The sequence below is a fragment of the Bidens hawaiensis genome, unplaced genomic scaffold (genome assembly GCF_021521415.1).
Source record: "Bidens hawaiensis isolate Kalapana, Puna unplaced genomic scaffold, B.hawaiensis_p1.1 tig00001179_1, whole genome shotgun sequence".
NCBI classification, from domain to species: Eukaryota; Viridiplantae; Streptophyta; class Magnoliopsida; order Asterales; family Asteraceae; genus Bidens; species Bidens hawaiensis.
The window spans coordinates 1,103,090-1,127,936 of NW_027491068.1; the positions used below are offsets into that span (position 1 = coordinate 1,103,090).

Consider the following 24,847-nt stretch of genomic DNA (forward strand, 5'->3'; position numbering starts at 1 on the left):
GATATACTAAAAATTAATATATGATTTATTTAAAATATATATATATTATTTATAATTAAAAAACCAATTTGTAGTAAAAAAATAAACGGGTCTTTGGTCTCATCAAAGTCATATAGCTTTTAAACCAAGTTATAACATCTCATTTATATGTGAAACAATTTATCAACATACCATAAGTAAATTATTAATTTTCATACAATAAAAAAGATAAAAATAAAAAAAATAATATTAAAAACAAATAATATAAAACAACCCCGTATTAGTTTTCTTATAAAAATAAATAAGATATTCTATTCTATTTTATTTATTAAGAGAGATACATACATACATAATTACATACATACACAAATACATATACGAAATTATAGAAAAGTAAAGGCTCATTGATTCATTCATTCTCCTTGCCTGCTTACTATATAAACCCCTGAAACCCTTTATTATTCCACCTTTTTGAGATCCGCCAAGCCAAAGCTCATCATCAAACCCTAACTTAACCAACAAACAAGCAGAGAGTCGATATTCACTCTTTGATTCTCGTACGGACTATCTTCTTTCTTCTCCTTTAAATCTTTCAATATTCTTCATACTCTCTGCACTTTTTCTTAATAATATTCTTATGCTTGTATTGACTTGTGGTGTTTTTGTTAAGTTTAATTAGGGTTTAGACATCGATCAGTAATGGCGGATCAAGCGACACCTGCACCTGTTTCTGCTCAAGTTGTATGTATTCAATCATTAACTTTTATTCATTAATTTAACCTAAATTAGTTATGAATTTGTTTGATTTATAATTTGTGTGTATATAAACAGGTTGGGAATGCTTTTGTGCAGCAGTATTATCATATACTGCACCAGTCATCTGGTTTGGTTCATCGGTTTTATCAGGATGTTAGTAAGCTCGGTCGCCCTGAAGACGACGGTTCGATGAGCATGACTACCACTATGGATGTATGTTATCTGTTTATCTTTTCTATTTATAAGTTTATGTGGGAAGTCTTTTTTTTTTTTTTACTATTTTGGTGTAGTGTTTCAGCCTTTTGTGTTTTTATTTTTGGTGTCAACTATCAAGGTTCCTTTTTTGTCTATATGATGGTCTCAAGAGATGTTTATAAGCTTTGCTTTTTTTAGCATCATGTATTTGATCAAGTTATTAAATTAGTTGTAGATGTTGGTCGGTAGTTTTATGTCAAATAGTTTTTTTAGCATTATATATTGATCAACTTATCAAATTAGTTGTAGATGTTAGGCGAGCTGTGGTTGTTTTATGTCAAATAGCTTTTTTTAGCTTACATATTTGATCAACTTATCAAATTAGCTGTAGATGTTAGTCGAATGGTGGTAGTTTTGTTGGAATTACGTATGCCCGAGACACATACTTAAACTAATGTGGCTAACTGTGTTTGATCCAAGTCGGGTCATACCCAATAACAAGCTAGACAACACCAAATGTATTCTTTAATGATTTGATCACTTAAACGAATACCGAACACTACGTGTTTAGAAAATTGGTTTTCTAAACAAACACACTTGAGGATTTAAATAAATTATCTGGATAATTTGTTTATATAAATTAATTATTTAATTGGTTAAGTAATTATGTAAATGCATGTACATTTTATAAAGTTAAGTTTTATAAAATGAATGGAGATGGTTTTAAAATGGTTAAAACAAAACACAAAAAAAAAAAAAAAAAAAAAAAAAAAAAAAAAAAAAAAAAATATCAAAACCGGCCACCCCATGTGGGTGGAGGGTTTGGTCCCATCCAATCTTTTGTCCTTTTGTGTTGACCACCTCTTATTTATCTCCATTCACATTACATGCATTCTTGGTCTTGTCCCTTTTGTATTCTCAAGTAATTTTGAAGTTTTCCATACTCTCTTTTCTCTCTCAAAACTCACGGCCACATTGGCCTCAAATTGGGAGTTTTGTGAGCTTCAAATTGGTGTTCAAATCCTAGCAACTAGTTGGTGTTGTTGCTCAAAGCTTGGGGTATACAAAGCTTGAGGGTTTCTCTTTGCAACCTTGCCATTTGAAGACATCATCATCTTCATCCACATACATCTTCTTCTAAAGGTATAAGAAGGTACCATTTACATTTTGTAAGCATATTGTTCTTGTAATATTGATCCTTGTTCTTTGGGTTTTAGTTTTAACATAATGGTATGTTCATAACAAGTTATAAAATCTAAGCTTCCGTTGCGTTTTCTAGTTAAATATGGTTAACTTGACTTTGATAAACTTGTATAAAACCCAACAAATGGCATCAAGAGCCGGTTACAAGGACTTATGCTTCTTACATGTTCATAGATTTCGGGTTTTTCATGGGTGAAAAAGGGGTCCGAAATTTTGGTGGATTTTACCCCATGGTTTTGTAAGATCTTGACATGCATGCAAAGATCTTAGGAAACCATTATTAACATTTGGATGTTGAAAATAAAAAATATATATAAAAAAATTTTTTTGGGCCGTAGCCTCTTGGGGGGGGGGGGCCGTTTTTTTTTTGGGGTTTTGGGCATTGGTTGCTTAGGTTGCATGCTTAGAACATTTGGTATGTTTGGATGTGTCATAACCGAAACCTAGACCTTGGATGTGTTGATTGTTGTTTGTGTATGTTGATTATGTTTATTATTCAATATGGTTGTAATAATTCATAATCTTAGGCTTGTGTAATTTATTTATTCATAAGTTGGTTTGTAATAAATAGATTAGTTGCATTTTCTTTTTTTAGAAAAATATGTATTAGGATACATTTTGTAAAAATTGAAGATGCAAGAATTGGTGGATTTGGGCCTTGGACCGAAATTTTGGGCTTGTTGGGCCTCACCGGCCCATCATGGGATTCAAGCCCATTAGGCCCATAAATTTCACTCTTGGGCCCAAGAAGACTTTTGGGAGTTTGGAGCCCATTAACAAGCCCAACAAGAACACAACAACTTGGAAAGGATACTTGAAGCATTTGGATGCAAGATCAAGTGGGAGTCAACATTCCATCCTTGTGTCATGTTTTGTCCCTTAGGTGTGACTTATGACCTATACTTGTTTCGGCTAACAAGTATGGTCAAACTTAGCGGTTCTCGGTTATGACTATATTTTGCATGTGTTTGCTTGGTTGTTTGTTTTACTTATTGTAATGTGTGGTTGATAGATATTAGGATATCCAAACCGTCACATAGGAACGACAACAAGCATAAAACGGGTTCTAATATATATTTGGTAATATCGCGTCAATTAGTTTAATTAAATGGGTTTATTAAAACTAAGCGATTACTCACATATAATAAAATTGGTTTTATTATAACTAGAACCTTGAAAATTGGTTTTCAAAATCGCCATATTTCTAAATGCATGTTAGGATATGGCATAATGTTTTTCAAACTAGAATATTGGAAAACTTAAAAATCCCTTTTTCATAATTACCAAGGAAACAAGTCTAACACCATCCTTTTGTAAGACACTTAACGTATTAGGAAACTTTAAATGGGATAAAGGTCACCTAACCATTTTAGAGCAAACTAATATACTTAAGGTAATATTAACATATTTGTGGGATAAAGGTCACCTAACCACTTGTATGTTAATCTTACATGTTTATACAAGTAGGACGACTTGAATTGGAAACCATGTGATAAAGGTCACCTAAGCATGGGGTCCAATGGTGTTGATGGGATAAACATGCCAACACGAAATAAGGATTTCGAATGGTCCCATACCTCTAGAAGTTGCAAAGGGTTGCAATTGTCAAGGTTGACTACCTTGTTAAATCAAATAACGGGATAAAGGTCACCTAACCGAAATTTGATTTATCGTTGGATTCTAGAATTTAATTATTATTTTAAAATTTGGAATAAAAGGGTATTAATAATTAAATTGTTTATAATACTAAAATAGAACTTTGTTAAATTTTGTAGATGGCCGCTAACAATGCAAACACCTCTACCCATAACACCCGTAACCTATCCTTAAGAACCATCCTTGAAAAGGATCGTCTAAACCATAATAACTTTATGGATTGGTATCGCAACTTGAGAATAGTTCTCAAACAAGAAGAGATATCATATGTCTTAGACGATCCCATTCCCGATGAGCCTAACGTGGAAGATGAGGAGGCGTATAACGATTGGGTCAAGTACACCAAAGATTCGGTGCAAGCCTCTTGCCTCATGTTGGGGACTATGATTCCCGAAATCCAAAAGGATTTCGAGCATCATGGGGCATACGACATGATAACTCAATTGAAGGAAATGTTCCTTCAACAAGCTAGAGCGGAACGTTTCGAAACGGTTCGAGCGTTTCATGCATGTCGTATGGAGGAAACCCAAAGCGTCTCATCTTATGTCCTAAAAATGAAAAGCTACATTGAAAAGCTTCGTAGGTTGAATTGTCCCGTCTCTAATGAGTTGGCTACGGATTTGATTCTCAACTCTTTGACCAAAAGGTTTGAAACCTTTGTCATGAACTATAACATGAACGGGTGGGACAAAAGCATTGGTGAGCTTCACGCAATGCTAAGAACGGCCGAAGCGGGAATGGGTAAAAGGGTTTTACCCGTTCTAACAATCAATGAAGGAAAAAGGGGACATAACTCCAACCCCAAAGCAAGTGTTGCTAAGGGCAAGGGCCACGTCCAAGGAAAGGGAAAGAGGAAAGCCATCACGCCCACCAAACCGAAGGAAAAGAAGCAAAAGGTTGCGGCGCAAGATCCATGCTTTGAGTGTGGAGAGATAGGTCATTGGAAAAGGAATTGTCCGACCTATCTCAATGCGTTAAAAGATAAGAGGGATGCGGGGCATACCTCAGGTATTATCTTTACTATACATATTGAACTAAATGTTATTTCTTCAAATACATGGGTACTTGATACCGGATGTGGAACTCACATTTGCAATTTGTTGCAGGGGTTCAAAAGAAGTAAACAACTCAACAAAGGGGACATTAGTCTCTTTATGGGCAATGGAGCAAGAGTTGAAGTCCAAGCCCAAGGAGACTACTTGTTAAAGCTTCCAAGTGGTTTGGAAGTAATTTTGAAGAATGTTTTGTATGCTCCTAAGTTAAGGAGAAACATTATTTCCGTGTCCCTTTTAAAACAATGTGGCTTTGATCTTAAATTTATAAATTGTGATATTCATGTTTTGATGAATGGCATGTTTTATTTTAAAGCTGTACCCATGAATGGTATATATGAAATAGATCAAAGTGGTATGTCACATAGTAGTTCAATGTACAATGTCAACACCAAGAAACTCAAGAAGGACTTGGGTGATTCCTATCTTTGGCATTGTCGCCTTGGACATATAAGTAAGAATCGCATGCAAACTCTTCGCAAGAGTGGTATTCTAGAAACAAATGAGTATGATTCATTTGATGTATGTGAATCTTGTTTACAAGGCAAAATGACAAAGCAACCCTTTAATAAAACTTTTGAAAGGTCAAAAGAATTATTGGGTATCATACATTCGGATGTATGTGGTCCTTTTAGACCAATGACTAGGAATGGTGAAAGATACTTCATTACCTTTATTGATGATTATAGTCGATATGGTTATGTGTACTTAATGAAACACAAAGATGAAGCTTTTGAAATGTTCAAAGACTTCAAAACTGAAGTAGAAAGACAACTCAAGACCACAATCAAAGTACTTCGTAGTGATAGAGGAGGTGAATACCTAAGTGGTGTATTTCAAGATCATCTTAAGAGTTGTGGAATTATTTCACAACTTACTCCACCTGGAACACCACAACATAATGGTGTGTCTGAAAGGAGAAATCGTACCCTATTAGATATGGTTCGATCGATGATGGCTAGAAGCACTTTACCTCAATCATTTTGGGGCTATGCTTTACTTTCCGCTATTCGCATATTGAATATGGCTCCAACCAAGAAAGTGGAGAAGACACCTTTTGAAGTATGGCATGGAAAGGCTCCATCGCTATCATTCTTAAAAGTTTGGGGTTGTGAAGCTTATGTAAAGCAATACACCCCAAACAAATTAGAAGTCCGATCCACTAAGTGTATCTTTATAGGTTATCCTAAAGATGATTTAGGATATTACTTTTACGATCCTAGTGAGCAAAATGTTATTATTGCTCGAAAGGGTAAGTTCTTGGAAACTAAGTTCCTTGAGGAAGGAACTAATAGTAGAACAGTGAAATTTGATGAGGATCAAGAATCACAAGATGATACACAATTGGTTGATACTAGCACTCAACAAGAGGTTGTTGAAAGTGATCAAGTGGTTGATCAAAACACACAAAACGTTCGCAGATCTGGTAGAATTAGCAATCCACCTGAAAAATATGGATTTTTTGTAGAAGGTTGCTACGTGGTAGATTCGGATGAACCAACCACATACCGTGATGCAATGTCCAAGAATGATTGTGACAAATGGCTTGAAGCCATGAACGTTGAGATGCAATCCATGTATGACAACCAAGTTTGGGAATTGGTTGAACCACCACTCAACTCCAAAGCTGTTGGAAGTAAGTGGGTTTTCAAAAGGAAAACTGATATGCATGGAAACTTGGATACTTATAAAGCAAGACTTGTAGCTAAAGGTTTCACTCAAACTCAAGGGGTTGATTATGATGAAACTTTTTCGCCTGTGGCAATGCTAAAGTCTATTAGGATATTATTTGCCATAGCTGCACATTATGATTATGAAATCTGGCAAATGGATGTCAAGACCGCTTTCCTAAATGGATATCTTGAGGAAGATGTCTATATGGTTCAGCCTGAAGGTTTTGTCGATCCAAAACATCCTAATAAAGTATGCAAGTTAAAGAAATCAATCTATGGATTGAAACAAGCATCTAGAACTTGGAATCATCGTTTTGATGAAGAAATCAAAAGTTTTGGGTTCATCAAAAACGCTGATGAGGCTTGTGTGTATAAAAAGGCTAGTGGGAGTATAATTACATTCTTAGTATTGTATGTCGATGACATTCTACTATTTGGAAATGACATTCCAACCATGGAAAGCGTTAAGGCTTGGCTTGGAAGTAGATTTTCCATCAAGGATCTAGGTGAAGCTGCCTATATTTTGGGAATAAAGATCTATAGGGATAGGTCAAGGCGCTTGATAGGTTTGAACCAAAGTACATACATTGATAAGATCTTGAAAAGGTTCAAGATGGAAAACTCCAAGAAAGGTTTTGTACCTATTCAAAGAGGGACCATATTGAGTTCAGCTCAATGTCCAAGCTCAAAGGGTGAGCAAGAGACGATGAAACAAATCCCATATGCTTCTGCTATAGGATCCATCATGTATGCGATGATATGTACTAGACCGGATGTGTCATGCGCTTTGAGCATGACAAGCAGATACCAACAGAATCCAGGAAACAGTCATTGGATGGCTGTTAAGAGCATATTGAAATACCTTAGGAGAACTAAGGATATGTTTCTGATATATGGATCTGGTGAGGAGGAACTCGCTATAAAAGGTTACACGGATGCGAGCTTCCAAACTGATCGAGATGATTCTCGATCACAGTCTGGGTATGTGTTCACACTTAATGGAGGAGCTGTCTCTTGGAAGAGCTCAAAACAGGAAGTGGTAGCATTGTCCACTACAGAATCAGAATACATCGCCGCTTCATTGGCAGCTCAGGAAGCTGCATGGTTGAAGAAATTCATTACTGATCTAGGGGTGGTCTCTTCCATTCAAGACCCTCTAGAAATCTTTTGTGACAACGAGGGTGCGATTGCACAAATCAAGGAACCTCGTTCGCACCAAAAGACAAGGCACATAGAGCGGAGATTCAACTACATAAGGGATGAAGTTGAAAAGGGAAAGATATGTATTCGCAAAGTTGGAACTGATCAAAATCTTGCGGATCCATTCACGAAGCTCCTAGAAAGACCGAAACATGAGCGTCATGCGAGTGGCTTAGGACTTCGATATTCTAGTAATTGGATTTGATCTATTTTGTATTTACGTTTAAAAGACTTTTGTAATTTAACTCTTTTATATGATTATGGAATCTTGAGTTAAATTCTAATTTTGCATGTTTAATCCATGAATAAGTTATCTTATTCTAAAAGTCCGTAGTCGATCACATTTGTGGGAACAAATATGAAGCAAGACTATTATGAACTAGGATTGGTGGATATTCATAAGGAATGAATATGGAGCATAGGTTTGCTGCCAAAGTTCATAGATATTTGTGGGATACAAATATTGGACTGACCCGCTCTCAATATTACTACATGGAGTCGATTGACTTGATCATTAGTAATCTTGAGTAAAGGAGAATTTCATATTATCCTTAGACCTGAGATGTATATTGGGTCTTGATTTTCACCGAGTATTACACTTTGACTCTCCCCTTCGCTATTCGTAAAAGATGGTACATAAGGATGAGCTCGGGTGGAGTATAAAGTGATAGTGAGAGGCGTATACAGTCAAGACGGAATTTGTTCCTCTTATGTGTTGAGAGTTTAGATGTCTAAGGCCTGATAAAGTTGAATTGTAAAGAGAATGATCACCTATGTCTCTTAGATCCAACATGACATCTAGTAACAAAGGGATATAATGATAGATTCACCTAAATCATATCAAGTAAGGGACTTGAAGGGATGATGTTATTGAATGGCACTTCGTCAAACACATTAGGGGTGGTGAACTGTTGTTAGGCGGTATTCACCACTTGCATTAATTTTCTATGTATCTCGTGCAAGTGGGAGATTGTTGGAATTACGTATGCCCGAGACACATACTTAAACTAATGTGGCTAACTGTGTTTGATCCAAGTCGGGTCATACCCAATAACAAGCTAGACAACACCAAATGTATTCTTTAATGATTTGATCACTTAAACGAATACCGAACACTACGTGTTTAGAAAATTGGTTTTCTAAACAAACACACTTGAGGATTTAAATAAATTATCTGGATAATTTGTTTATATAAATTAATTATTTAATTGGTTAAGTAATTATGTAAATGCATGTACATTTTATAAAGTTAAGTTTTATAAAATGAATGGAGATGGTTTTAAAATGGTTAAAACAAAACACAAAAAAAAAAAAAAAAAAAAAAAAAAAAAAAAAAAAAAAAATATCAAAACCGGCCACCCCATGTGGGTGGAGGGTTTGGTCCCATCCAATCTTTTGTCCTTTTGTGTTGACCACCTCTTATTTATCTCCATTCACATTACATGCATTCTTGGTCTTGTCCCTTTTGTATTCTCAAGTAATTTTGAAGTTTTCCATACTCTCTTTTCTCTCTCAAAACTCACGGCCACATTGGCCTCAAATTGGGAGTTTTGTGAGCTTCAAATTGGTGTTCAAATCCTAGCAACTAGTTGGTGTTGTTGCTCAAAGCTTGGGGTATACAAAGCTTGAGGGTTTCTCTTTGCAACCTTGCCATTTGAAGACATCATCATCTTCATCCACATACATCTTCTTCTAAAGGTATAAGAAGGTACCATTTACATTTTGTAAGCATATTGTTCTTGTAATATTGATCCTTGTTCTTTGGGTTTTAGTTTTAACATAATGGTATGTTCATAACAAGTTATAAAATCTAAGCTTCCGTTGCGTTTTCTAGTTAAATATGGTTAACTTGACTTTGATAAACTTGTATAAAACCCAACAAGTTTTATGTCATGTAAATAGTACAATGTAAGAATGTATACTTGATTATTTAATTCACTTAAACTACAGGCATTCTGTTATTGATTTAAATCTTCTCTAGTGTGTGTGTGTGTGTGTGTATGAAAGCACAACAAGTTAAGGTTTTTGGAACTGATTTGGGGACTTTTTTGACTGATTTTTGTTGGTGCCAACACGCAGGCAATCAATGAGAAGATACTGTCACTAAATTATGATAACTTCAGGGCTGAAATCAGAACCGTTGATGCGCAAGAATCAATTAACGGCGGATTTAATGTTTTAGTCACTGGATATTTAACTGGAGAGGATAATATTTCGAAGAATTTTGCACAGTCTTTCTTCCTTGCACCTCAAGAAAAAGGCTACTTTGTGTTGAATGACATGTTCCGTTACATTAATAATGCTAGTCATCATGAAGAAGACCATGTTCCCTCTGAGGATGTGGTGGATCCTGTAACTCCCGAGCAAGGTGACTGAAATTTATATATAATTTGGGAAACTGTATCGAGTTTGTTTCTCATATTATTTTTTAATCAAATGATTTGCAGTACCTGAAGTTGTTCCAGCACCAGAAACTGTTATTCCTGAGCAAGCTGATGTAATTGTACCAACAGCGGAATCTCATGCAGAAAAGGTTGTTCGTGAGGACAATGGTGAAGTACTGAAGATAGAGGAGGAAGAACCCGTTATTAAGGTCGTTGAGGTGCAGGATTCGTCACAGGTGGAGGCTGAATCTCAGACCAAAATTGAGAATGCTGCAAAGAAATCATATGCATCTATTGTAAGTTGCTTGTTGGCATGCTCTGCTCTATCTTTTTGGTATTTTGACAAGGATTACAGTCATCTAAAATATGTTTGTTATTGTTTAAGGTAATTGCTATGAAGCAGAATGGTGCAACTTTTTCATCTCCAGCACCAAGAAAACCTCAACCGAAGAAGGAACAACCTTTGAGTAATGTTGTCACAGCCACTGTAGCTGCGGAACCAGTGGTGGCTTCTAATGGGGATGTTGAAGAAAATGGTCTTCATGAGGAAGAAGGTATGTCTAGATTAGTTTTTTGAAATTGTACATAATAACATTTTGTTTCTTAATGAATTTTTAATGTGTATTCTTTTCTGATTTGACAGGTGAAGGTTACTCGGTTTATATCAAGGGTCTTCCAGTGAATGTTACACATGCAATGCTGGAGGAGGAATTTAAGAAGTTTGGACCTATTAAACATAACGGTATTCAAGTTCGAAGCAACAGGGTATGTATCAATTCCTTTATTATTTGTATATATCTTAATATTCTTTTTCTTAATTCTGGCTCACTTGATGCTCGTATTGCAGTTTCAGGGATTTTCTTTTGGTTTTGTTGAGTTTGAGGTCCCTGAGGCAGTTCAAAAGGCGATTGAGGTATGTGCAGAGTTAGTTGTTTTTTATCTTATTAATGGAGAAATAATTAACTTATTGTATGCTTTCTTTCTGTAACCGTGATTGTTTGGTTTGTATTAAGCCTGAAAAAACGGGCAGCCGGGTCAGGTTTTAATGGGTCATTTTTTTTAAACAAAAGTACTGATTTGGTTCGGGGCAAAACGCCAAATGGACTTGGGTTGCTTGTGTAGTTAACTATGCGTGTGTGCTCATGTATAGATTATTTATTGTTATTTTTTGTAATATTCAGGCTTCACCAATCAACATCAATGGAAAGAAAGCTGTTGTTGAAGAGAAGCGATCTACAAACTCTAGAGGTATGTTATTAGATATTATAATACACAAGTTGTAGACAATTAAGTTGCTATAAGTTAATAGCATATCTTAAATTGTATTTACATTAATTTTTTAAAAAAAAACCGTTTTATTCTTAGGAGGAAACCGGGGAAGATTTGTAGGTGGAAGGGGACCTGGGCTCAGGAACGATGGCATGAGAAATCAGGGAAACTATAGGGGTGGCAGGGGTTACAATCGTCACGGTAATTTTGGTGGCGGTAGGAATGATAATGGTGGCAGAGGTGGTGGCGGCCGTGGTGGACCAGGTTCAAACCGTGGTGGTGATGGATATCAAAGGGACAACAACAATGGTCGTGCGAATCGTGGAGTAGATGTTAACGGAACTACAGCACATTGAGTTGTTACTCATCGAGTGAGCTTCATGTCATATGGCTGGTTTTTGGGTTCTCAATTTAAAGTTTCATCGGTTACGTAGTGGTGGTAATAATACTATATTAACGGTTGATTGGTTTATTTGGGGTTTTTTGTTTACTGGCAGTTTGTTTGGGCACTTGTTCTTTTTAGGTGATCATAGGTGGGTAGAAAGAGGTTCTTATTTTTATTTTATTTACTATCATTTTTTACTTTGTAGCATAAATGAAATAATTTTGAATTTTGTGTATTAGTCTTACTGATTATTATCATTGGTGACCTGCCGGTAGTTGGTTCTGGTAAGTCAATAGAGTGCTGTATTCTAACTTTTGCAAATATACCAACTACCAACAACATGATGCTTGCATGATGATGTTTTTGACATAAGGATATGAAAGGAGCATGATAGTGGATATTTTGTTTGCCACATGGCTAATCTGATTAGCACGTCTGTAGCTTTTCTCCATGAGAAGGAACACCGGTTAATAGATGCTACATTGGCGTCGTTCATAGTGGGGAAAATACTACTTTGGCTTTGTTTTAGTATCTTGTCAAAGTATCATATGAAATATGAATGTTCTTAGCTTACCATATGACATGGGTGTCTGATCATTAACAGATTTAACGCAATGGTGTAAACAATTATCCTAGCAATGTCCGAATCTCAAGAATCTAGTGTTAACATTAGTGGATGACTACATTATCTTCAATATATTGACTAATTCGAATTCGAAATAGATTCGACGAATTCGATTCGATTCGAATTCAGAATGGTTAATTCGAAATTCGATTCGATTCGAAAATGAAGTGCGAATCGAATTCGAATCGATTTATAGTGGTTTTGAAATTAAATTATACTTTTTAACTGAATTCGAATCGAATTCAGTTAAAAAGTATAATTTAATTTCAAAACCAATATAAATTTGAGTTTTCTACAACAAAAAGTAAGTGTATAAAATAAATAAATCATTAAAAGTTATCACATCCTAAATATTCAAAATAATAATGTCCAATTACATTAATTATTAACCAAAATTACGAACTTTCTATTATTAATCTCCATAACTCAAAAAAATTATTTAGTTTATCTTTTCATAAGTATATATATAATAAAAATAAAATGTATAATTTGAATTCGAATTTCGAATCGAATGCGAATTTATGATTATAAATTCGTATTCGATTTGAAATTCGATTACTAAAATCGAGTTCGAACCGAATCGAATTCTAATGACTGAAAATCGAATTCGAACCGTCAAATTCGAATGCGAGTCGAATCTAATTTCGAGTTATTCGAGTCCGATTCGAATACTGAACACCCCTACTCCACATGGACCACACCCATTGTATGCCTTCTTAGGTCTTATTTAACCTCATGTTTACTATAATTAGACTAAATACATATAGAAATCTGGGTGAAGTCTTATACTGCATCACATTAAAAAATTAACCTGAGCTTCAACTTGGCCAAAACAAAAGTTGAAGTCTTACGTTGTATTTTGATTAGTTGTTGACACCATCTAAACCTTACACCCAACACATTGATCCAACGTTGGCTAGGAGTTGGTCTCTTGTAATGAGCATTTAAAAACCTGACACTAGGGAAGATTTGTTGGAGTTGAAGATACAAAATCTGCAATGCTCAAAAATTAAAAAAAAAAAAAACCAAGATCTCGACTAGAGATGGTCAAAAAAACCGGTCCGGGAACCGGTTTGCCGGTTTAAACCGGAAACCGGTTTTTACGAAAACCGGTTTTTTAAAAACCGGTTTGACCGGTTTACAAACCGCCGGTTCGTATTTCGGTTACAAGTTTTAGAGCCAAAACCGGTCAACAAACCGGTTAATGGAAAAACCGTTTTTTTTTTTAAAACCGGTTATTATGAAAAAAACCGGTTATTAACCGGTTATTTAAAAAAAAAAACCGGTTAACCGGTTATTAACCGGTTCTAACCGGTTTCTAAACCGGTCCTAACCGGTTAGACCGGTTAGGGTTTTGACATACAAAAACCGGTTATTAACCGGTCCGGTTATTAACCGAACCGGTTTTTTTTCGGGCCAAAAAAAACCGGTCCGGTTAATAACCGAACCGGTTTTTTTAAAAAAACCGATTTGTGCACCTCTAATCTCGACTCTTATGCATTTAAGCATCTAAACTTCATTTTAGCATGGATATTTCAAGTGGGCCATGTTCCAATTGTATCAAGCAAATCCAAACACAATTATCGTGATATGAGAAGCGGTTATAAAAATCAACGAGCTTATAGTCAGAAACATGACGGTGCTTTTACAAGCACATTAGTATAACTTTAATCTCTGAGTCTTCGTTAACTGAATATATCCAAAGACAAAGTGAAAGGTTCAAGCCACCATTTAATTGTAAAATTTTGGGTCCCCTATGTAAGAGAAATCCTTGTTGTGCCAAGATTAGATCTTCGGTCTCCCCACACAATCGTCCATTGCCTTTTCCACCTCCAATGTCTTCACTGTCACCATTGTTGTCTCCATCTCGACCACCAATATCATATCCAACACCGTCGCCTCCACTAACCCCATCGACACCACCATTGTCATTCATTACCACTAGTTGTCATAGAAGCAAAAATGTAGGTGAACCCGCTTTAGTACCACTAAAAACCTATTTTAAAATGAAGCCATTTTGATGGTTTCGACTCGAATCAAATTTTAAAAGGTCTATACTTAACCATAATTTTGAACATCAAAGAATAACAGTAAAAATTAGATAGAGCTTTATTGCAACAACCAATTTTAATAAAAACATTTGTATCTAGCAAGTTGTTACCTATCTATTATTTTATTTTTAACTACTTGTTGAGTATCTATTATTTTTGTTTATTTATGTTGTCTTAGATTTCTTATGTAGAACCCTATGATAGTTATATATTGCTCATTCTAGTAGGGGTAAGTAAATTAGTTAGACTCATGAGATCTGACTGAACCTTTTTAGTGGTATTTTAAGGACCATGACCCGACTCTATTGTAAATAACCGGGTTTGATCGGTTTAGGTTTCGTGGGTCTCACAGATCTTACCCAATTTAGATAAAGAAGTCAAACCTTTGAGACCAACCTGAACCTGTTTAATGGTTTTCTTAGAACCCGGGAACTAACCACGTTGTGAACAACTAGCCAAACCAGTCGAGTTTTGCGGGTCACAGTCTTACTCGGTGTATGCTCACCTATAGTTTTTGTAGCTGGGGGTCTTCTTGAACAATGTGTTATTGAGTTTTTTTTTATTTAAGGGTTTGAAAAAAAATAAAAAAAAAACTTCCTTTTTTCATTATTGAGTTTTTTTTTTTAAAAAGAAAAGAAAGAGAGAACGAACATAAAATTGATGGTTTTTTTCCTCCAAAACTTTCCAGCCAAATAAGGTCTGATTGTGAAGGAAAAATTTATAGCCTATTACAATATTACTAATTTACCCTATCTCAATTCTCTTTTCCATGTTGCTATGAGAACATGATTGTAAAATTACAATTTTTTTCCTATATTTTCTCTCCGATCTAACTTAAGAATGTAATTAACCATTTCTTTTCTTTTATTTTAACTCGAGAATATCTTTTAAGTATATAATTTTTTTTTCCTTTTTTCACATATCCAATCTTATAATATTTTTTCCTTGTATTTTAAACCCGGGAATGCAGTGTCATCATTCTGTATTTATAACTCGATTGCTGAATTTGTAAGTTTTGTTTCTCAAAGGGCTTATTTGGTAAATATCTCCGGGTTAGGTATAAACCTGGGTATATAAGATGCACATTAGGGCAAAATTCATCATTCCATTCCGTTGCTTCGGTTTGAATTTGTGAAGGCGAAACTAGGGCAACCAAAGATGATCATTCCGGTCCGTTGTTTCACTTGCGGCAAGGTAAATCCAGACGCATCACCTGTCCTTATCTCTATAACCACTCTGTTAGGTGTCATACTTCATTTAAACGGTCTTAATTTAATTCGTGTTTTCAGGTTATCGGAAACAAATGGGACACGTATCTTGACCTTCTCCAGTCTGATTACACCGAAGGGTGAGTTCTTATGTAGGAAGCAATTATTGATAGTAACCGAACAATTTAGGGTTTATTGGTTATTCTAATTGGTTCAGTTTTTAGTGATGAGTCGTTGTAAACTGAGGGGTGAGCAAAACCTAACCGTAACCGAAAAAGCGGCTGTTATGGTTAAGTGATTTTTATTAACTTACTAGTTGGTTATGGTTACGGTTACGGTTACGGTTAATGAATCTTTGTTAACAGACTTTAAGCGAACCGAATTTTGTATGTTTGTGTTTTTTTTTTTATATATTTGTTTTCATCTTTTGTACCTCTATTTCTAGCTTTGAACATTTATATTTATGTTGCAACTTTATAAGCGATCGGTTTTCAACTGGAACAAAGGGAAAGAAAGTGCATTGGACAATTAGCCTAATTTAACTGAAACCGGCTCATAACCGGCTGTTAACCAACCTATGGCTAATTCAACCTTTCGGTTATGGTTATGGCTAAGCGCATATTACCGAACTGACTTTGCTCATCCCTGGTTCTGATCATATCATTATTCGTAGGTGCTATTGTGTTACAAATTATGGCAAACATTATTTCATAGATTATGCATTATGCTTACATGGTCTGTATCTTTTGGTAATAATCTACGGGCTGAGGAAACATGGAGTCATATCATATGTTATGTGAACTATGATTAATCTAAGTGTTGAAGTTTTAATATTTGCTACATGATATGTGTAGGGATGCTCTGGATGCGTTGGGGCTGGTTCGTTATTGTTGCAGAAGAATGTTGATGACTCATGTTGATCTCATTGAAAAGCTTCTTAACTACAACAGTAATCTCTTTTTCATTACTATCCTATTTTTGATAGTTAATGCACAATACTTGAATAACTATAACTGGGCAATATGAAAGCTTTTGATAAACAACGAGGCTAATGGTTTTTGTTGATCACATTTTTAATTTAGTTGTTTAATTTAGCAATAAGTATGTTTTCGATCATCTTTTAACAATTGAAATGGCATTATGTTTCAGCATTGGAGAAATCTGACACCAGTTGAGGACTCATTGGAGGATGTTTGTGGATAGTTCTTTTAAGGAATTTCGGGGATTTTGTATGTTTGCGTATTAAGATTTTCTACTCTGCTGTTTATGACTGATCGAAAGTGTGTGGTATGCTTTAGTACAAGCAGTGATATTAAGGTTGGTTTACCAACTAATTATTGACGCATGCTTTTGAAGCTTTTGTGGTTATGTGACTTGTTTGTTTGTCTCTTTAGATTAATCATGTTGTGATAGTTTGTAATTTGCTCTCGCGTACTAGCATGTTGCTTGTGGATGTGGTCTATTTGCTTATGTAATTTTACTAACTGGGTGGATTGGAGGGGTTAGCTGTGAGGTTAAAATGTGTTCTAAAACAAAATGAGTTGGGTTGAAATGGGTCAAATTGGTTTCTGAAGAAAAGGTTTGGTTGGGGTTAAAATGGGTTGCAGACAAAATGTATTCGGGTTGAAACTGGTTGGTTTTCAAACCCAAGGTATATATTTTTGAAGCTATTTGAGCTCTTGTATTGAGTTTGAATTGGTCTACAACCTTAAGGCTAAACATAAAAAATAGGTTCAGTTTTTAACTCTTAATACAACCCATCCCAACTTGATTAAAACACGTTTACAATTTGATTGTTATCCAGCTAACCTGTTTAATGCGTTTATAAAAATCGACTAAGCGGGCTTGTTTTTAGGTTACTTTATTTTAAGTGTGTCAGTTAGATTTAATGTGTTTTTACACACGTAGAGTTATGAGTTGAACAAAACATGATATGATCAAAGAAAACAATAAAAAGAAGAAAAGTGTACATCTATTAAATCGTCTTTAAATCATTAAATTTGTTTGTTGAGAGTTGAAATACAGTGCAGCATTCAATTCCCTTCAAGAATTTCATGTGCTTCATATACTTCAGTTCTTCAGCTATTACACATCAAATGCCATAACCAAAACCTTCACATGCACACAAAATGCTTGCCATACATTGCTGCATTACTTTACAACTCGTTTCAATCAGTTGAGGATCAAAAACAGCCATGGGGGTTTTAGGAGAGTCATGGTGTTTCTGCACTGGTGGAGCTAAATCGGAGCAAACCAAAGCTTCCATTTATTCCAGTAAAGGTTGCACCATGGCCCAGATTTCTACCACCGGCACTGGATTCCTTATCCACCCGAACCTTCTCCTCACAACACACGCCAACTTTCCATCAGTTACGTCTGCTGCCACCACCAAAATTCGCCTTCAAAATGGCGTCATTGTTTCCCTTTTGCCTCACAGGTATCAATGCAGCTAATGTATCCACTCCAGTCGAACCTTTATATAAGTTTCCTTAGTTACTCATATTATATTATTATTCACATCGTCTAATAGAATTACAGGTTTTTCATAACCAGCACTGTTCTTGATCTCACAATAGTGGGCCTCGACTCGAACATGCCGAGTCAGCAGCCTCATTACTTGAAACCAGGTTCAAAACCTAGTCTGAACCTGGGTAGTATAGTATACCTTCTAGGCTACACTGACGAAAACAAGCTAACCGTTGGTAAAGGGAAGGTGGTTATAGCCACTGACAACCTCATCAAGGTCTGCACAGCGGGTGTAACATGGAGCCCTGGTTCAGCTGGGTTTGATGCACACGGTAACCTCTCATTCATGCTTTGTGACCCGATGAAGCTAGCCACATCACCAAACACCAAATCAACCTCCACATTGGAATTTGGCATCCCGATTCCTGTTATTTGTGATTGGTTAAACAGGCACTGGGAAAGCGGGCTTGATGATTTGGTTAACAAACCGAAACTACCCATTATTAGATTAATGTTAACGGGGCCAAAAAGTGAGAAGTGTACTTTCACTATGGGACAAGTTTTCAAAATCAGTGGACCAACAGGGGCCCAGTACTTCCCGGGTCATGACTAGTTGTCAAGATGAAACACAGGCCTGCGAGCAGCCCGCTCATGTACACAGGATACTGACACCTGAGATATACGAGTCACCGAAACTGACATCCATTCCGTTGAAGAAAAACAAAAACACCCAAATTCAGCTCTTGGACATCGATTTCCTTCCCAAGATTGCCGGACCGAATTGGGCCGGGCCAGCCCTGGAAGTTAAAACAACCAAATGTTGTAACCGAAGCTGAAACTTCTTTAATGGGTTCGGTGGTCCGATCATGCTCGTCACCAGGCCAGGCCTCTTGCAGGCTGCAACTCGCCTGCATGAAGCCGGAATCGCTAGTAATCGCCGGTCAGCCATACGGCGGTGAATCCGTTCCCGGGCCTTGTACACACCGCCCGTCACACTATGGGAGCTGGCCATGCCCGAAGTCGTTACCTTAACCGCAAGGAGGGGGATGCCGAAGGCAGGGCTAGTGACTGGAGTGAAGTCGTAACAAGGTAGCCGTACTGGAAGGTGCGGCTGGATCACCTCCTTTTCAGGGAGAGCTAATGCTTGTTGGGTATTTTGGTTTGACACTGCTTCACACCCAAAAAGAAGGGAGCTAGAGGGGCAAAATGGGTATACCAGTGAAGGAGAGACCACCATGTACTCGGCAGAAACAGCCGAGGGCCATAACTGGCTGAGTCCTATAGAAGGGAAGTTAGGCGAGGCTAATCCAGTGGCTCAGGGTAGAAAGGTCTTTTTACAAGGTGCGACGTCTGACTGGGGCAGTGACCGTTATAGCCCTACCGTGTCATCACTCATGAAGAAATGGACCAATCTGGAGCAACAGTGGCAGCAGTTCATTGCTCACAAAAGTGGGCGTTTTGATGTTGTTTCAAGGTAGAGTTAAGTTGTTGCATATGCCTAAATGTGCAGTTTTGAGTAAAAGATTTTTTTGCAAGTTTTGTACTTTTTGGATCAGGAGGTTGAAAAGAACCAGAAGGAGACATGTGCCTTGTCAAATTAACTGTAAAATTTGGTTTCATTCAAAAAAGAAAACTGTATATTTTGGTGGTGAATTTGGAGGTTAGAATGATGTATTTGTCCCTTGTAATTATACTGATAGTCTGATACTGTCTGTTCTGTAGTCAAGCTTTTAAGCAAAAATCAGTTATCACAAAAGCTCAAGTTTTAATTTCGTTTCGAATATTTTATCCGTCTAACAAGCAGTCATACAAAAAATTATTATGATTTGTTCTAATATGTGTTACATACTACACATTTTGATGTGTTTTTATCTATACGACAGTTAGTGGCACGGCTTCATCTAACATTTTTCGAAAACGAAAAGAGTAGAAAGTAATTGTCATACTATACAGTATTCTTACGAAAGTTGTCTATAAGTCTAAGTGTTGTGTAGCTATGAGGGGCGCCACCTACATGCCAAATCATCATGACCGAACGTCAAACACCTGCCCACCACTATTTTAACTAGGTGCCACCCCTTTAGGCATCAATACAATGCGCCCAACATCACCATCCTCTTTAACTTTGATCCATCATGATTGGCCCATCCACATATAACCAATGACTACAAAATGATTATAACTTGGTTAACTAACACTCTCTAAAACACTTGATTTTAACAACATATGAAACCACCCCCTATACCCGGGAGAGTCTTCCTAAGTTAAGGATGAATGTTTTTGGTACCGGTGCTGAATCGGCACCAAGTTTTGAGTTTTCGGTACCGGTACCGGTACCAGTACCAGTACCATCCTAACTCCTAAGTAACTTTACACTTGTTCCAGTAGCAAAGCGTAAATACCTCCAACCGGAAAGGTCACATCCGTCAAAACCCAAACCCCCTCCACCTCGTTTCCATCGTCATATAAATACTTTCTCCATTCACTCAAAACCCTCTAATTAATTACAGAAACTAGACTGAAGTGAAAGCATGATATCAACCTTGGGTTTTACCTCTCCACCCACCTCTGTTCCTATTCGCAATGCCATCTCTACAACCACCACCCACACTCACTCCCGCCCACAAACTCTCCGCCGAGTTATTATTAATCAGCAAGCTAATGGAGTCGCTGCTGTTGGTTTAAAGGAGATGGAGAAGACCTTGGCGGACCGCCTCCGGTTGGGAAGCTTGACGGAGGATGGGTTAAGTTATAAGGAGAGGTTTATTATTAGGTGTTATGAGGTTGGGATTAATAAAACTGCCACTGTTGAAACCATTGCTAATCTCTTACAGGTTACCTTATATTATTATCATCATTATTATTATTATTATTATTATTATTATTATTATTATTATTATTATTATTGTTATGCTGTTTTATGTTTATCATTATATGTGCTGTTTAAATTGTTAAACGTTATTAGCTGAATTGTTTCTAGGTCAAAATTGGTTTACTGCACAATGTAGTTTTTTTCTTCTTCTCAAATTTGGGGATTTAGAAGGATTTTTAGTGTTTTAGAATTAGGTTTATGTTTTATGTAATTGAATGTGTGAATTTTGGATCAAATGTTCGATTCTGGAAGAATTGATTAGGTGTTTTACTTGTGTTTGTTGATGCTGCTAGGTCTGTAAACGTCTAAACGAACTGAACGAGCAATACAAACATATAACTGAACGTATTTTTTGTTCATGTTCTTTCATTAAGAAAATGGGCATATTCGTGTTTGTTCATGTTCGTTTGTTTAAAACCTAAACGACAGTTCACGGACGTGTACGAAAACAAATGAAAGTAAACAAACTTAAATGAACATAATTGAACAAAATATAAATGAACGAACAAAACGTGTGTTTATGTTTGTTCATTTAATTATATGAACGAAAAATTGTTATTTATTGAACAAAAGGTGTGTTTTAATATTAGGTTAATGTTTTATACAATTGAATGTGCCAAATTTGTATCAAATGTTGGATTCTGGAAGTTCTGGAAGAATTGATTAGTGCTTTCCACTTATGTTTGTTGATGTTGCGGATCTTCAAAAGGGGGTGGCGGCGCAGCTTGTTGCCCGCTTACCTGCATCTTTATTGTAATTGGATCCTTTTATTTGAAATGAATAACAGTTAGTTTTTAGTTTTGAAAAAAAAAAGCTCTATTGAATGCAATTATTTCAACATGGGGGTTTAAAAGGATTTTAGCCTTTTGGAATTAGGTTTCATACAATTGAATGTTCCTGTTTAATAATGTTGGGCCAAGTTTGGATCATATGTTGGATTCTAGAAAATTTGATAAGTGCATTTCACTTATGTTTGTTGATTATGAGACCTTCAAGTACTATTTAATGTTGATTTTAATTTTCTTTCTTTAAATTTCTTGATATATTGTAGGAGGTTGGTGGTAATCATGCTCAGAGTGTTGGATTTTCAACCGACGGGTTTGCAACGACAACCACAATGAGAAAGTTGCATCTCATATGGGTAACTGCACGAATGCATATTGAAATTTACAGATATCCCGCTTGGTAATCCATCTACTATTGTTTTAAAATAACATACATTATCACATCACAAATAAATATCATCTTCAATGTATTTCCATATGTAACAGGAGTGATGTGATTGAAATTGAAACTTGGTGCCAAGGTGAAGGAAGAATCGGGACCAGACGCGACTGGATTCTCAAAGACTATGCCAATGGTGAGGTCATTGGAAGGGCCACAAGGTGCATTACATTCGTTATTTTAATAAAATGTAACACTGGAATTATAATTTGACAATTATCAGTTGAATCTGCAGTAAGTGGGTGATGATGAATGAAGATACTAGAAGACTCCAGAAAGTCAGTGATGACGTCAGAGATGAATATTTGATTTTTTGTCCAAAGGAATTGAGGTAGATCTTATTATCTTAATTTCAATACCATTGAAATGCTTTTGCTTTTATAGTTAATATTTAAGGATACTGTGGCTTCAGATTAGCATTTCCTGAAGAGGACAATAATAGCCTGAAAAAAATAGGAAAACTTGAAGATCCAGCTGAATATTCAAGGCTAGGACTTGTGGTAAGATCACAATTTTTTTCCTTATATAATAATATAATATAACATAATAAGAAATTTTTAGTTTTTAAAATAGTAATAAAGTATTAACAAGTTTATAACAATATACAGCCAAGAAGAGCTGATCTTGATATGAACAAGCATGTCAACAATGTTACCTACATTGGATGGGTTCTTGAGGTTAGTCAATCTATTCATGCTCCACATTATGTGCAAAGGGTCCCCTCGGTTTGACCCTTTTTTTCTTTTTAACAGAGCATCCCACAAGAAGTGATAGACACGCATGAATTGCAAAGTATTACATTAGATTACAGACGTGAATGCCAGCATGATGACATAGTTGATTCTCTCACTACACCAGAACTGTTTGATGTTTCAAGCAACGGGTCTGTTGCTTCCAAAGAAGATGGAGATAATTTGAGTAAGTTTTTGCATTTATTGAGATCATCGGGGGACGGTCTTGAAATAAACAGGGGTCGCACTGAATGGAGAAAAAAACCGGTAAGAAAATGAGTAAGTTAAATGATTCTTTGTGTTGATTAATATTATCATGGTAACATATACGGTTCATGTGTTTTCTGTTATGTTCTGTCAGTTTCACCAATCGTTATACTGGATTGTTATGGTTTGTTTAATGTATATAGTTGTTATAGTTTATATAATTTATTGTGGGTTATTACATTATGAAAAATAAGTTTGTGAATCAGTAAATTACTTGAAAATCTTAATGGCATACTAAAAACTGTTTTTTTAACAGCACTAAAAGCTTTGTACATATAATTTGTAAACGACTCATATATGTCGGTTTGAGGTTTTAAATAATGACTGAAGTAAATTGAAAGCGTCAATCGAAAGTTTGAAACTTCAGTTTACTGCTATGAGAATTGAGGCGGGTAATCGAAATGAAATTACACTGTCATATGCGTTAGATATGTTTATTAACACTATTATGAGTGTGTTTCAAAATTTAATAAAGTATTGGTGTTGACCTTTGGACAATTAGAAGTTAATGAATATTGTCAATTTTGAGCAAAATGTGAATGTGAGAAATGAAAAGATTGGTTTATCTAATGATGGTTTTAGCTAGTCTACAATATCTGTTGGAGTGTGTTGGAAGCTTAAGATGGTAAATTTGAGTGGACAAATTAAGATTCAAACCAATGTATTTTCAATCCAATTGGGTAGGAATTAAGTATGATATAAAAATGTTGGATTTGGACATATAATTCTTGTGAGATGAAAGCTTGTCTTGTATAATTGCAAGCAACATGTAAGGTTGAGGACTTGGACCAAACATTGAAGTGATTTATACTTGGGATATCTAAAGTGAATGTATGGAGCTTCTCAGAATTGAACCACACATCAAAAATGAGTTTTTGAAATCAAATCCTTCAATTTTGTAAACAAAGCATTGGAAATAATATCTTTAAGAAATTTAAGTCAAAACTACATCTTCTTCCGGATGTGAATGTAATTGGAGTTTTTTTAAAGAATCCATACCAAAAAGAGGAACCAATTGAAGCATCAAAGGCTTAGTGACCTTGTATATACCATTATAACTTGCTTCTACAAAATCGGTATAATATAAATGACAACTTCGTTATTTATTTATTTTTTGCATAATATTTATAAAAACAATGAGTAATTTAACATCTAAATTTATTAGGGTCAATGAGAATAGAAGGTCTTACGACCCGGTGGATTACGAAAGCATTGATAGAATCGATTTGGGTGATTGACGAAGAAGCGGAAGGTGAACTTGATTATGATGAATCGGAGAATATGCTAGAAGAAGAGCCACCAAGTAACCTTGGCACTCCAAATTTGCAAAGAACTTGAAGATATAAATGTACAAGAAGATGATGATGAACTGATTACACTTTATGACGATGGAGATGATGAAGATGCTCTCTAAGTTACAAGTATTCGGGTTTATGTTATGTTTGCTTAAATCGGGTTTATGTTTGCTAAAACTCGGGTATTTTGTATAAATCTGGATCATGTTTTTTTGCTAAAACTTGGGTTGATTTGTACGAATTTGGATTGTGTTTGCTTAAACTTTGATGCTAGTTTATCAGCTTACGATGATTCATGTGCTAAGCCTTTTTTCAATCGCAATTTTGTTCATACATGTATTTTTTTGACTGTTTGA

General features: G+C 35.7%; 3 protein-coding genes and 2 pseudogenes across 3 annotated transcripts; all 5 read left to right on the forward strand.

Annotated features, from left to right (window-relative positions):
• The first annotated feature begins 387 nt into the window (after positions 1 to 387).
• On the forward strand, positions 388 to 11,995 carry LOC143563128 (nuclear transport factor 2-like). The gene is made up of 10 exons (XM_077050747.1): positions 388 to 536; positions 650 to 720; positions 811 to 948; positions 9,794 to 10,082; positions 10,162 to 10,394; positions 10,484 to 10,652; positions 10,742 to 10,863; positions 10,946 to 11,011; positions 11,280 to 11,346; positions 11,464 to 11,995. Exons 2-10 carry the CDS (start codon positions 679 to 681, stop codon positions 11,721 to 11,723), a joined length of 1,386 nt encoding a protein of 461 aa, XP_076906862.1. The 5' UTR covers positions 388 to 536; positions 650 to 678; the 3' UTR covers positions 11,724 to 11,995.
• A 3,498-nt stretch (positions 11,996 to 15,493) lies between these two features.
• LOC143562429 (DNA-directed RNA polymerases I, II, and III subunit RPABC5-like) lies at positions 15,494 to 17,056 on the forward strand. The gene is made up of 4 exons (XM_077050232.1): positions 15,494 to 15,622; positions 15,718 to 15,776; positions 16,491 to 16,585; positions 16,786 to 17,056. Exons 1-4 carry the CDS (start codon positions 15,587 to 15,589, stop codon positions 16,809 to 16,811), a joined length of 216 nt encoding a protein of 71 aa, XP_076906347.1. The 5' UTR covers positions 15,494 to 15,586; the 3' UTR covers positions 16,812 to 17,056.
• A 527-nt stretch (positions 17,057 to 17,583) lies between these two features.
• On the forward strand, positions 17,584 to 18,955 carry LOC143562441 (uncharacterized; annotated as a pseudogene).
• A 128-nt stretch (positions 18,956 to 19,083) lies between these two features.
• On the forward strand, positions 19,084 to 19,216 carry LOC143563509 (18S ribosomal RNA; annotated as a pseudogene).
• Positions 19,217 to 20,633: 1,417 nt separating this feature from the next.
• Positions 20,634 to 23,347, forward strand: LOC143561803 (oleoyl-acyl carrier protein thioesterase, chloroplastic-like). The gene is made up of 7 exons (XM_077049781.1): positions 20,634 to 20,936; positions 22,026 to 22,159; positions 22,246 to 22,359; positions 22,434 to 22,529; positions 22,611 to 22,698; positions 22,807 to 22,875; positions 22,951 to 23,347. Exons 1-7 carry the CDS (start codon positions 20,634 to 20,636, stop codon positions 23,206 to 23,208), a joined length of 1,062 nt encoding a protein of 353 aa, XP_076905896.1. The 3' UTR covers positions 23,209 to 23,347.
• Positions 23,348 to 24,847: the final 1,500 nt, after the last annotated feature.